This window comes from Schistocerca nitens, chromosome 5 (assembly GCF_023898315.1).
Source record: "Schistocerca nitens isolate TAMUIC-IGC-003100 chromosome 5, iqSchNite1.1, whole genome shotgun sequence".
Classification (NCBI taxonomy): domain Eukaryota; kingdom Metazoa; phylum Arthropoda; class Insecta; order Orthoptera; family Acrididae; genus Schistocerca; species Schistocerca nitens.
This window is the reverse complement of record NC_064618.1, coordinates 835898628-835912491: the sequence shown is the minus strand read 5'-3', so window position 1 is coordinate 835912491 and position 13864 is coordinate 835898628. Positions and strand designations below refer to the sequence as shown.

The 13864-nt window shown below is 43.2% G+C and overlaps 1 protein-coding gene across 2 annotated transcripts in view; it reads right to left on the bottom strand.

The window, feature by feature from the left end:
- Positions 1 to 13864, bottom strand: part of LOC126259403 (alpha-tocopherol transfer protein-like) — a 154163-nt gene that overhangs the window by 25346 nt on the left and 114953 nt on the right. For both annotated transcript variants that reach the window (XM_049956175.1, XM_049956176.1), the window contains one exon: positions 9144 to 9249. In XM_049956175.1, the coding sequence (XP_049812132.1) occupies positions 9144 to 9249 (106 nt within the window). The remainder of the gene's footprint in view (positions 1 to 9143; positions 9250 to 13864) is intronic.

Here is a 13864-nt window from a genome sequence, read left to right as displayed (position 1 = left end):
TGGAATGTGTTAAGCCAAGAGAGAAGAAGGTTTCCTGTTTGAACCAATGATCATTTCTGAACAATTGAACGGAACACATCAATTTCGAGAAGACGTGACTCACCATATTACCAGCGGGGCGCAGAGGGCCTCTGATCAATTACACAACGAAACTAAACAAAGAAAATAAATAAATAAAATAAAATAAAATAAAATAACATGAAAACAATAAAAATAATATTCAGAAAAAGGAAGATTTTGTTTTGTTCGTAAGGATAGCCCTAACCTTGATTTCCCATATTTCCCCTGGTATATAGGCAGCACTCTGGAGTAGGTTTAGTCAGGAGCCAACGCCTGAAGTGGAGCAGATTTTTTTGTTATAGGATGAAAAGTGGCGGTGGCACTTGGTTTTTTTAGTTCCATTTTATTAAAGGGTTTTCAAAACATATGAACAAAAAAACTTTAAAAAAAGTGGTTAAGGAACAAACAACAAAAAAGGGGGATATAAAAAAAAGACAGGGTCCGCAGCTCGAGGAAAAAAAAAAGATGGTAGAGCACTTGCCCGCGAAAGGCAAAGGTCCCGAGTTCGAGTCTCGGTCGGGCACACAGTTTTAATCTGCCAGGAAGTTTCATATCAGCGCACACTCCGCTGCAGAGTGAAAATCTCGTTCCAGTTTTGATAGTATCTGTGAGGTGATATTTTTTCCTACTTTCGACTATGTGTGCTCCAGCTTACATTATGTATTCTTCTGTTTTCCACTACTACTCCAAACACGGCATCGAGACCACGGAAACGACCATTTTCGGCAGTGCCAGAGGTACCCTCATTTGGTAAGAGGTGGGAACTCTTAACGCACCCACGAAAATTCTGTACACGACCTTTTCGGTAGCCAGCCGCCTTGGCCGAGCGGTTCTAGGCGCTTCAGTCTGGAACAGCGCTGCTGCTGCGGTCGCAGGTTCGAATCCTGCCTCGGGCATGGATGAGTGTCATGTCCTTAGATTAGTTAGGTTTAAGTAGTTCTAAGTCTAGGGGACTAATCAGTCCCCTAGTCCGATAGTGCTTAGAGCGATTTTTTTTAACCTTTTCAGTGATTCAGGTGTTATGGTGTGGGGAAGGATAATGTTGCATGGGCGTATTGACTTCCAGTTCTTTAAACTCTGTACACGCAAGGGTCAACGTTTCTGTAACACTGTACTCCTTTTCAACGTGCATCTTTTCATTTCTGCGGATGACAACGCGCAACTGCATCGAACTGTGCAGGTGGAGAATTTTTTCGAATAAGAAAAGACTGGAGGTCATCGTGAAGTCATGAATGGTGAAGTGTTTCTAAAACAGTATTCTACCCAAATTAGAGCGAAACAGTGTTATAATTACCGCAAAGCCTCATATTATACTGTTTAGGTTGACCAAAGGCCACAAAAATCTTGGAAGAAGGAAGACATTGTAAACTGGCTGATGGGAAAGGGAGCACATGTCGATCCTATTGCGACTGCGCCTTAATTACTGAAACAAGTTGAAGGTTACGTCTTAGACCAGTACATTAGTGATGAAACGGCACAGTCTGTAAGTCACATTGCTGTTAGATTACCTCTGTGCCACTGCCGTTTCAACCGAATAGGATTTACTTGGCTCCATGTTAAACAATATGTTGCAAGAAATAACACTATATTTAAGCTACCAGACGTGCCTAAATTAACGCACGAAGCTCTGTCGTACGTCACTTGCGAACGGCGAACGCTGGTGGGATGCAAAATGACACACAATAAAGGAAGAAGTCAAAATGTGGCACTTGGGTGCTTTCATAGATTGTGTTGTTGGCCGGCCACTGGTCAATGCTGAAGGTGGTAGTACCACTGATGTAATGTCTTCTTCACATTCCGAGATTAAAGGAGTTAAGAGGTTACCACATGACTGAGTAATACCTTAAGTAGCTTCAGTATTTCGTTATACAGCAAAATCTCTGCTACACACTCTTAAAATCGTATATTGCTCTCGCGGATAAGTTATACTGTGTCCTTGCAGGTACTATTTGATGCTCTTTTTCTAATCTAAAACATGATTTCCATCTGTTCTCTTAAGAAGCGTATTATCGGAGTATTATTGTGTATTAATTTATCCGGTTTAAAATTTAAATGACATTTCAAGTTTAATTGTTTTGGCTGCTGTTTGTCGATTTCATTAATTATCTGCAGGTGTAATGTTTACACCAATCTGCTTCCGAATGTTTTATTTTAATACTTTCGATGTGAATGATGTCAGTGTTCCAGCATTTTCAAATACCTATATGTGAGAAGTGCTAAAATAAATCAACTGGAAAGAGATTAAACGAGATATTATTAACATGAGTTGTGGAATGTCGAACAGAAACAAATAATCTTCCAGATGATTACCCGCATTGTTCACATCACTGTGGGCTTGTTGGACTGGCTTCCCTTTTTAAATGCGCCAGCAAAGCGTTGTGCATTATGTTATCTTCACTGAGAGGCATGGGCGAGCTACGCTGCCGCATAAAACGAAAGGTTATTACTGCACCCAACTATACACAGCTGACACTCCGCGGGAAATAAAAGCCGATGAGGTAACAGCAAACGTAGAAGAATACGCAACGTAATCGGCGTAATGGCTGCATCAGGATTGTTCTTCCGATTAATGGACTATAGAAACTAATCTTTTGTGCGGTTAAAGTGTTTTCTTCTGCCTGACAATACGCTATTTCAGGCGGCAGAAAATTTGTGTAAATGAAGAAAACTTGTATAAATGAAGAAACGTTTGAAGAATGTTTTGAAAAGATCTCCATAATCACTGTCCCAGTCGACATTTTATAGACATAAACAAGAAAACTGTTTCTCGTGGTAGCCAACGTCTATAGAAAGACTTACCTCTAATAGCTTGTTAGACAGAACGGTTGGTACAACGATTATAATGTGACAGCTAAAGCCAAAACTAACACCGAATCAGGACATTTCCACATCAGTTTTACGATTTCTGTATTTCAAGATATCTTGCAGCGGCAGCTTAAAAATTTGCTTCATAGCAGTATCGCAAATGTGACATTTGATGGCACGTGATCTAGTTGCTCTGCTTGGTAACTACCAGCATAGCAGCCCGAAAGCACATGATTCGATCTTCTTTGGTATGGAGATATTATCCAACCGTTTTACATGACTGGGTGGTTACAATATCTGTGTTTACATAGTGTCTGTATATTCACATTACAATGTTATTGAGACATGCATGAAGGAACAGTTACTGCTCTGATAACATGCATCTGAAGTAAACATTACGGAACTAATCCGCGTTTTGCGAATCCGGATTGACATCAGCTGTTCCTGCTCAGACCGCCGAAATGGTTACAGCGACCGCTCGCGCTAACCGGGATATCCGGATTTGAGTCCCCGTCCGGAACAAATTTACATTTGTCACAAGCAGCTGACACGAAGAATCAATTTCGTAACACTTACATGAGTTATAACTTGAGCAACATTTTATGTACGTAAAGATGTCATGTACTCATAAAGTTGTGGTTAAGGTTCCACATAAAACAGTTAGGCGGCCATCTTCAAAGATTCAAAAAGGAATTGGCATGCCAGAACATCAACAGCGATGCTGGTGCTAACATGTTAAAAACGGTTTTCTAGGATGATGTAGTAAGTTTCACCGTTCATCTTTTCTACTGTTTCGCATATACGAGGGCAGTTCAATAAGTAGTGCAACACATTTTTTTTCTCGGCCAATTTTGGTTGAAAAAACCGGAAATTTCTTGTGGAATATTTTCAAACATTCCCGCTTCGTCTCGTATAGTTTCATTGATTTCCGACAGGTGGCAGCGCTGTACGGAGCTGTTAAAGTGGCGTCTGTAACGGATGTGCGTTGCAAACAACGGGCAGTGATCGAGTTTCTTTTGGCGGAAAACCAGGGCATCTCAGATATTCATAGGCGCTTGCAGAATGTCTACGGTGATCTGGCAGTGGACAAAAGCACGGTGAGTCGTTGGGCAAAGCGTGTGTCATCATCGCCGCAAGGTCAAGCAAGACTGTCTGATCTCCCGCGTGCGGGCCGGCCGTGCACAGCTGTGACTCCTGCAATGGCGGAGCGTGCGAACACACTCGTTCGAGATGATCGACGGATCACCATCAAACAACTCAGTGCTCAACTTGACATTTCTGTTGGTAGTGCTGTCACAATTGTTCACCAGTTGGGATATTCAAAGGTTTGTTCCCGCTGGGTCCCTCGTTGTCTAACCGAACACCATAAAGAGCAAAGGAGAACCATCTGTGCGGAATTGCTTGCTCGTCATGTGGCTGAGGGTGACAATTTCTTGTCAAAGATTGTTACAGGCGATGAAACATGGGTTCATCACTTCGAACCTGAAACAAAACGGCAATCAATGGAGTGGCGCCACACCCACTCCCCTACCAAGAAAAAGTTTAAAGCCATACCCTCAGCCGGTAAAGTCATGGTTACAGTCTTCTGGGACGCTGAAGGGGTTATTCTGTTCGATGTCCTTCCCCATGGTCAAACGATCAACTCTGAAGTGTATTGTGCTACTCTTCAGAAATTGAAGAAACGACTTCAGCGTGTTCGTAGGCACAAAAATCTGAACGAACTTCTCCTTCTTCACGACAACGCAAGACCTCACACAAGTCTTCGCACCCGAGAGGAGCTCACAAAACTTCAGTGGACTGTTCTTCCTCATGCACCCTACAGCCCCGATCTCGCACCGTCGGATTTCCATATGTTTGGCCCAATGAAGGACGCAATCCGTGGGAGGCACTACGCGGATGATGAAGAAGTTATTGATGCAGTACGACGTTGGCTCCGACATCGACCAGTGGAATGGTACCGTGCAGGCATACAGGCCCTCATTTCAAGGTAGCGTAAGGCCGTAGCATTGAATGGAGATTACGTTGAAAAATAGTGTTGTGTAGGTAAAAAATTGGGGAATAACCTGGTGTATTTCAATGCTGAATAAAACAACCACTGTTTCAGAAAAAAAATGTGTTGCATTACTTATTGAACTGCCCTCGTATTTTCAGCGTTCGACTTACGAAATCCGTAACCTTTTCATGACAGGTACATGCATCAAGACAAAAAATAAGGCATGTATTAAGACAAATTACACCTGATGATGGACCCACAGGGCCCGAAATGCATCGTGTCCTTAACAAAACACGAAAAGTTGTGACCGAAGGCGTTTTTTAATTCATACTTCCAGAATGTTGAATACTGTCACGTTTGAAGCTGTGAAATATCGATAAAATTAAATAGATTTTTCCCATTTTCTAGTATTGCTTTATTCAGTTTACAAGAAGGTAATATAGTAACATATAGCCTACAAAATAATTTTACATAAATGGCGGCCATCGGAATCATGTTCAACAAGAATCACTATCAGTCATATTTACGAGAAGAACGTTTGATGTAATATACAAACACTACAACCTTGATTGGCAAGACGCTCTTGCATTAGGATGACACCTGGGTGGCTAGTATCCTTCCTAAATAGTGCCACCTTTATCTGTGAAGAGTGTGTCATATTTTCATAGAATTTGATAAATGCAGGCACTCAAGTTGTAATGTACAACATGACGCAATTCTCTTAGACTAGTTTTTAGCTGTCGTTACGTAGGCTTTCCCAGCTTAATGAGTCTTGAAAGTCTCTTCGGGTTTGCTGCCGGATCTAAAATCAACTTGACTCGATATTTCGGCGATCCAACTGATCGCCATCTTCAGGAAAAGGCTGCTTCAGCTGATGAGTCCCGCTGAGAACTGACGCCAGGCTGCAAATCGACGTCCTATATAGGCCACCGTTCAGTACACGGCGCATGCGCCGCCCACCACGGATGCTGCCCTCCAAGACAGGGAGGTGGCGCCGCCCTTAGTGGAACCCTGCTGGCAACGATATATCGCACTCAATGACCCCACAGACGGGATCAAGCGTAAGACACTTTCACAGTTGAAAAAGAGTACGTTGTCGGAAGATTTGCGTAAGAAACTTCATCCTGGTGCTGCAGTTCCGCCTAGGTTGTATGGTTTGCCTAAGTTGCATAAGGAAGGGGTTCCTCTACACCCTATGGTTAGTAATTTGGGTGCACCCACTTATTACCTGGCAAAGTATTTATCATCTGTTCTCAGTCCATTTGTTGGCAAGTGTGAACACCATGTCTCCAGTTCGATTGCGATCTTTGAAGTTGAGTCCTTCAGATCTGTTAGTGAGTTTTGATGTGGTATCCCTTTTTACACGAGTTCCTCTGGAAGAGTCCCTTAGATTGATCAGTGAAAAACTGGATGAAGAGCTGGTGAAGCTTGGTCGTCATGTGCTGACATCCACGTATTTTTTATTTAACGGTAACATTTTTGAACAGAATGACGGAGTGGCTATGGTAGTCCTTTATCACCCATAGTCGCCAATTTATTTTTGGAGGACTTTGAGGATATGGCACTGAGGACTTCAGCTTTAGTGCATGACAGGTGTGTGGAACATCGCCGTCATACGAGGCTACAACAGCCGGAAAAATCGGCAGTAGCAGAACACTGCTTAAATGACGGACACAGTATGAAATTTGATGAAACTGTGGTAGTTGCCAACATTGCCGGTTTTTGAAACAGTGTCTATAAAGAGGCGATTGAAATTAGGTTGGCGGAAATTTAATCAACAGAGACAGTGGGTTTCCTCTTAGCAAGACGTGGAATCCTGTATTCTCTCGCATCAAAATTGAACGTTCTTCGGTGCGGCCTTGAGTGCGATATATCGTTGCCAGCAGTGTTCCACAAAGGGCGGCGCCACCTCCCTGTCTTGTAGGGCAGCATCCGTGGTGGGCGGCGCATGCGCCGTGTACTGAACGGTGGCCTATATAGGACGTCGATTTGCAGCCTGGCTTAATTTCTCAGCGGAACTCATCAGCAGAAGCAGCCTTTTCCTGAAGATGGCGACCAGTTGGATCACCGAAATATCGAGTCAAGTTGATTTTAGGATCCGGCAGCAAACCCGAAGAGACTTTCAAGTCCAGTTCTTAGCTCCTTGAATAGTTCTGTAAAAGGGAACTTAAAATTCATGCGATGCTCTTCTAACGTATCCGTGTTGCACATATGCATGTACACTGCTGGCCACCGTAAATGCAACACCCTGAAGGAAGCATCCGAATCAACTGAAATTTACACCATGAGTTTGCAGCGATGAGATATGCAACTGATTAGAATTTCAGCGCAGACGCACATCACGCGCGCCTGTGGCGCCACCTCATAGCGCCATTTAAGGCTTGGCGATTTCGACGAGTGTACGTTCGGCACGTGTGTTTACCTTGTGGTTGTTTCACAAGACGATCAGTTATGCCTCGTAGACAACAGCGAACATCGTTTGATCAAGTATCCGAGTTCGACAGAGGAAGGATAGTGGCTTACCGAGATTGTGGATTATCATACAGAGAAATCGCTAGTCGTGATGGACGAAACCAAACAACTGTAATGCGGATATGTGACCGTTGGCTGCAGGAGGGTACGACGGACCGACATGGTCGATCGCATTCACCTCGGTGCACCACTGCACGTGCTGATAGGCAAATTGTGCGCATGGCAGTGACGGATCGCTCAGTGACATCCCGAACCATAGCACAGCACATTGCGTCTGTAACGCATCATCCAGTGTCTGCGCGTACCATTCGACGCCGTTTACAGCAGAGTGGTCTGTCCGCAAGACGTCCATTGCTTCGTCTACCATTGACGCAGAACAACAGACGTCTCCGTCGCCAATGGTGTGATGACAGACGGATGTGGACGGCAGAATGGAATGACGTTGTCTTTACTGACGAGGCACGCTTCTGTCTGCAGCACCACGATGGTCGGATTCGAGTGTGGAGACACCGTGGAGAGAGGATGCTGGACAGCTGCATTATGCACCGCCACACTGGTCTTGCACCGGGTATTATTGTATGGGGCGGTATTGGATATTACTCTCGCACGCCTCGAGTACGCATTGCCGGTACTTTAAATAGCCGGCGCTACATATCCGAGGTGCTGGAGCCAGTTGTCCTTCCCTACCTTCAGGGCTCGGCCACAGCCATATTTCAACAGGATAATGCGCGACCACACGTGGCACGCATTGTCCAAAGGTTCTTCGTCAATAACCAGATTGAATTGCTTCCCTGGCCGGCTCGCTCTCCGGATCTTTCGCCGATAGAAAACATGTGGTCCATGGTTGCTCAACGAGTGACCCAGATTACATCCCCAGCTGCCACACCAGATGATCTTTGGCAACGTGTGGAAGCTGCTTGGGCTGCTGTACCCCAGGAACACATCCAACGTCTCTTTGACTCAATGCCGAGACGTGTGGCAGCGGTGATCTCCAGCAATGGCGGCTACTCTGGCTACTGATTCTGGCAGGAACCACATGTCACAGACGTCTGTAAACGTAATCATTTGATACTTGGTCAACATGTTATCTACAAAATAAATTTTGTTGTGCTACCTCTTGTCTTTGTTGGTGTTGCATTTACGGTGGCCAGCAGTGTATAATTAGATTTTATGCTACAAATTGTGTAATATAAATGGTGGCTATAATTAAAGCGCAGCTAGTCACAGAGGTCCAGTGTGGGCTGTAATTATCATATGGTAGCAAAACTTGGTAAATATTCTAATGCGTTAGTGCAGAAACGATTCACGCTGAAAAAAATTAGTTGCAATTTTGGCCTCCAGGTACAAATTTGGCACTGTGAATGCAATAAATACGTACAGAAATGTCTTCACATGTAATGGAGTAGGAATGGGATGGGGACGGAAAAGGTCCAACATGCGAGGAAGGCATGGTGTTGACTTTATTATTAACTGCATCAGCATATCATCCGAGTTTCGTTGCCATACGATAATTATAGCCCACAATGGGTCTCCCTAGATAGCTAACTTTAATAATAATCACTCGGTATTTTAATGAGAAGCGTCCTGCGTTAGGCTCGTTTAAAAACACAACAATGAGCAGTTTCACGGCAACAATCCAAATCGAAGTCAGTATGCAATATAATACTTTCTCTAGTGTGATGAACATCGTGTAAAACGAATTATAAAGAACGAATAACGATTTTATGTCTCCACTCTCCCTCCCCCACCCCCGTCTCTGTAAAACACACGAAATATTTTTGACATTAGAAATATATCAAACTTGCTGACTTACCATGTATCTCATCTACTGGGCCGCCCGTGCCACCTAGTTCATTTGGTATGAACTCTCGTGGAACACACTGGAAGACTGTATCAGAGCCTTCGAGGTGCGCCATTACCTGCAAACATCAGTCGTCGTATTAAGATAGTACTCCAGTTAGTATTGTGAGTCGTCTTAAGAGTGAAAATGGAACTGTCATGCCGTCTGTTATCAAAATAAGGAAATTCTCTCATTACATCGTTATAAGCAATAGTTGTTGCAGAATGTCTTCCTCCGTAGAAGATTGCTCTGGCGATTTACCATATGGCCTCCATTATAACACCGTAGATTATAAGAGCGAATTTAGCCCAGGTCTGTGGTTGTCCAGTGTATCATCACCTGTTGTTCACAATGTGTAGACGGATCCGTGCAGAAAAGAACTTTAACATCGTTCGTGAACGAAACTTTTATTGGCAATGGATTCCAAAGCTTCTGAGGAGTATCAGTGTTTGGTGCCAACTCATAGGATTACCTCCAACGTCGTGCCTATTGAGCAAATTCAGTTTTTTATGTAAGTACCGACTGCCAGTCTCGCTTAACACAGATAGAACAAAAATAAATGCCTTTCTCAGAGAGCTAAGATTTTCAAAACTAATTGCAACCAGTCGCCTTTTGTGATGGTTCAATTTTCATTATATCATGTCCAGTTTCAAGCCGTCTAGCGACTCATCATCAGAAGATTTATACACCTTTTATCGATTATAGCATTTTGCAGTTCGTTGTGTAGAGTTATTAGTATTATAGTGACCGCTACACACGTCGACTCTTGTGGTCGCATTCGTTAGCTCCGTTCGCGACATCCAGAGATAAAGTTGTGGCGCTAGTTGAGTGACTGTGCGGTGACAAATGAATGGTGTCAACCGCCAAAGTTTGTGCCCGCCTCTTCGAGCGCTGTGTTTATGTTTATTACTTACTCCTTGAAGCTGTAACATATTAAGTTTATTAGAAGGAATGCATCGTAAACACTGTGCTGTCTTACAATATATTTATTCACAACTGGTTTCGATCACTGATCATATTCCACGCCGCGGTGGCCTAACGGTTCTAGGCGCTACAGTCCGGAACCGCGCGACTGCCACGGTCGCAGGTTCGAATCCTGCCTCGAGCATGGATGTGTGTGATGTCCATAGGTTAGTTAGGTTTAAGTAGTTCTAAGTTCTAGGCGATTGATGACCTCAAATGTTAAGTCCCATAGTGCTCAGAGCCATTTGAGCCATTTTTGAACTGATTATCTTCAAGGTGGAAAACTATTGTAACAACTTCAGAAGCCATAAATGCTATTTAACCAGAAAAAAAATGCCATAGCTGACTTGCGCCATCATAAACTAAGGACTAGGCCTTGTCGCTTTAGCCACGTCCCTCTCTCCATTGTCATCCTATTCAATTCTTCATACGATTTTATCCCCACATCTTCTTTGATGTTATTAAAATACGTTGCTCTTGGCCTGCCTCTTGGTTTTTTCCCTAAAACTTTTCCTTCAAATACATTCCTTAGGAACTGGTTGTATCTCATCATGTGCCCTATCATTTTTCATTTTCTTCTTGCTATATAATTTAGCAGCGTTCTGTTCTCATTCACTTCTCTTAAGACCTGTTCATTACTTTTTCTATCTACCCAGCTTGTTTTCGTTAGCTGACTTGCAGACATCAGAAAAAGATAGTTCACGTCATAATACCTGCATAAGCAATCAGAAACAATTGAAAGATGAAATCATGCTTCTGTTTGCTTAAGCCAGTATTATGGCGTATCTTTTCTCATGTTTACAAGTCAGCTTTGGCATCTTTTCTGGTTAAACAGTATGTATGACACCTGAAATTGCCACAATATTTTTCCACTGTGAAGATAATTAATGATCGAAAACGGCTGTGAATAAATATTTTGTGGCACAGTGTTTACCATGCATTTCTCTAAGTTTATCGATGCTGTTCACTGTCGCCTGAAAAGAAATTTTTAATCTTTCACTTTATGTTTATTCTGTTTTTCTTGCTGTATATTGAGAAATCGCCTATACCAACTAACTTTTTTTCCGTTTCGTAATTTCGCTTTAATAAAACTGTTCAATCCCATTCTCAGTGTGTGATTCAGCACTTATTAAGTACGGGCAGCAGTACACGATCTAATACTGCCGTCGGAGGAGACGTCGACGTGATCAGCGCTGAGAAGACAGATCCGCAATAACATAATAATATTGATTACAGGGCGGAACTGTCTGCAGTATCGCGACTGGCTATTCGCCTCCCACCGTTTTGGCCGTTTGCCCAGGTAGAGGCTAGCTTTTGCTATGTCGAAACTACAGCGGAAGCGACTAAATTTGCATCGATAGTGAGTCACCTCGATCAACGCTACGCTATAGAAGTCCGGGATATAACCACCGCTTCACATGCCACAGGAATCAATTCCCACGTACTTCGAAGGCTGGAAAAAAATTAAACAGTGTGACTAAGATAAATGACTCTTTCCTTTTTTCTGTATATGAAAAATTTATAAGTGCTCAACCGAACTACTAGGTGACATAACTAATCTACTAGAAATATCTCAGCGCTAAAGTCATAGTAAATCATTAGCCTAAACATGTTCCTTGCGCAGGAGCCTGCTGAAGTTTCTTCTGTCACCTAAAAGATTCATATTGATAGGCACGCTCTCCTGCTTTAATCTACCATCGAGGAGATAACGGGAAGACGTGAGTACCAATCATTTCGGAAGCTATATTTCTCGTAGCGTATTAGCGGTTTCGCTAGTTCACTAGACAGTCCTATTGGCGAGCGTCAACGTCCACGTTGTACACCAAGAGCTTCGAAATCGCTTCACAGGAGCATTCACTCACCCCAACTACCTCAATCCGAAGAGACTACTTCACATCATTATGTTCAAAATGGCTCAGACGGCCGCTATGGTGGAAAGAACATTTATCGGCAACTATAGCTCTAGCAGGCTTACGTCAAAGGCAGTAAGTAGTGTCTACTCTTATTTTTGGTGTCATAATGCGTGTTACGAGGTTCCTACATCCACTGCCGGGTGAGCCATTGTAGATGATTACTCCTCCAGCACAACACCTATGTAGAATGTGTTACATGGCAGCGTATCCCTGAACTGCGACCCAACATATTTTGTAATGTTATATGCACATCGCCACAGTCAATTTAGTCGATCCCTTAATGCTGCACCATAACAGCAGACAATATTCAGTGCTATCAATGAACGCTCTTCTAATAAGGTTTTCTCTTCCTTTCCTTTTATTATGGTGAGTAAGTAAGATCAGTTTTGATTCCGTAAAAGTGTTGGAACATGCGAGGTAATACTGACCCTACGACTTCTCTTAGAGGATAGATTAAGGAAAGGCAAACCTATGTTTATAGCATTCGTAGACTTAGAGAAAGCCTTTGCCAATGTTGACTGGAATACTTTCAAATTCTGAAGGTGGCAGGGGTAAAATACAGGGAGCGAAAGGCTTTTACAATTTGTACAGAAACCAGATGGCAGTTATAGGAATCGAGGGGCATGAAAGGGAAGGAGTGGCTGGGAAGGGAGTGAGACAGGGTCGTAGCCTATCCCCGATATTATTCAATCTGTATATTGAGCAAGCAATAAAGGAAACAAAAGAAAAATTCGGAGTAGGAATTAAAATCCATGGAGAAGAAATAAAAATTTTGAGGTTCGCTGATGACATTGTAATTCTGTCAGACACAGCAAAGGACTTGGAAGAGCAGTTGAACGGAATGGACAGTGTCTTACAAGGAGGATATAAGATGAACATCAACAAAAGCAAAACGAGGATAATGGAATGTAGTCGAATTAAATCGGGTGATGCTGCTTAAAGTAGTAAATGAATTTTGCTATTTGGGGAGCAAAATAAATGATGGTGGTCGAAGTAGAGAGGATATAAAATGTAGACTGGCAAAGGCAAGGAAAGCGTTTCTGAAGAAGAGAAATTTGTTAACTTAGGGTATAGATTTAAGTGTCAGGGCCGGCCGCGGTGGTCTAGCGGTTCTGGCGCTGCAGTCCGGAACCGCAGGACTGCTACGGTCGCAGGTTCGAATCCTGCCTCGGGCATGGGTGTGTGTGATGTCCTTAGGTTAGTTAGGTTTAAGTAGTTCTAAGTTCTAGGGGACTTATGAACTAAGATGTTGAGTCCCATAGTGCTCAGAGCCATTTGAACCATTTTAAGTGTCAGGAAGTTGTTTCTGAAAGGATTTGTATGGAGTGTAGCCATGCATGGAAGTGAAACGTGGACGATAAATAGGTTAGCCAAGAAGAGAATAGAAGCTTTTGAAATGTGGTGCTACAGAATAATGCTGAAGATTAGATGGGTAGATCACATAACTAATGAGGAGGTACTGAACAGAACTGGAGAGAAGAAAAATTTGTGGCACAACTTGACTAGAAGAAGGGATCGGTTGGTGGGACATGTTCTGAGGCATCAACACATCACCAATTTAGTGGTTCAAATGGCTCTGAGCACTATGGGACTTAACTTCTGAGGTCATTAGTCCCCTAGAACTTAGAACTATTTAAACCTAACTAACCTAAGGACATCACACACATCCATGCCCGAGGCAGGATTCGAACCTGCGACCGTAGCGGTCTCGCGGTTCCAGACTGCAGCGCCTAGAACCACACGGCGACTTCGGCCGGCCATTAATTTAGTATTGGAGGGCAGCGTGGAGGGTAAAAATCATAGAGGGAGACCAAGAGA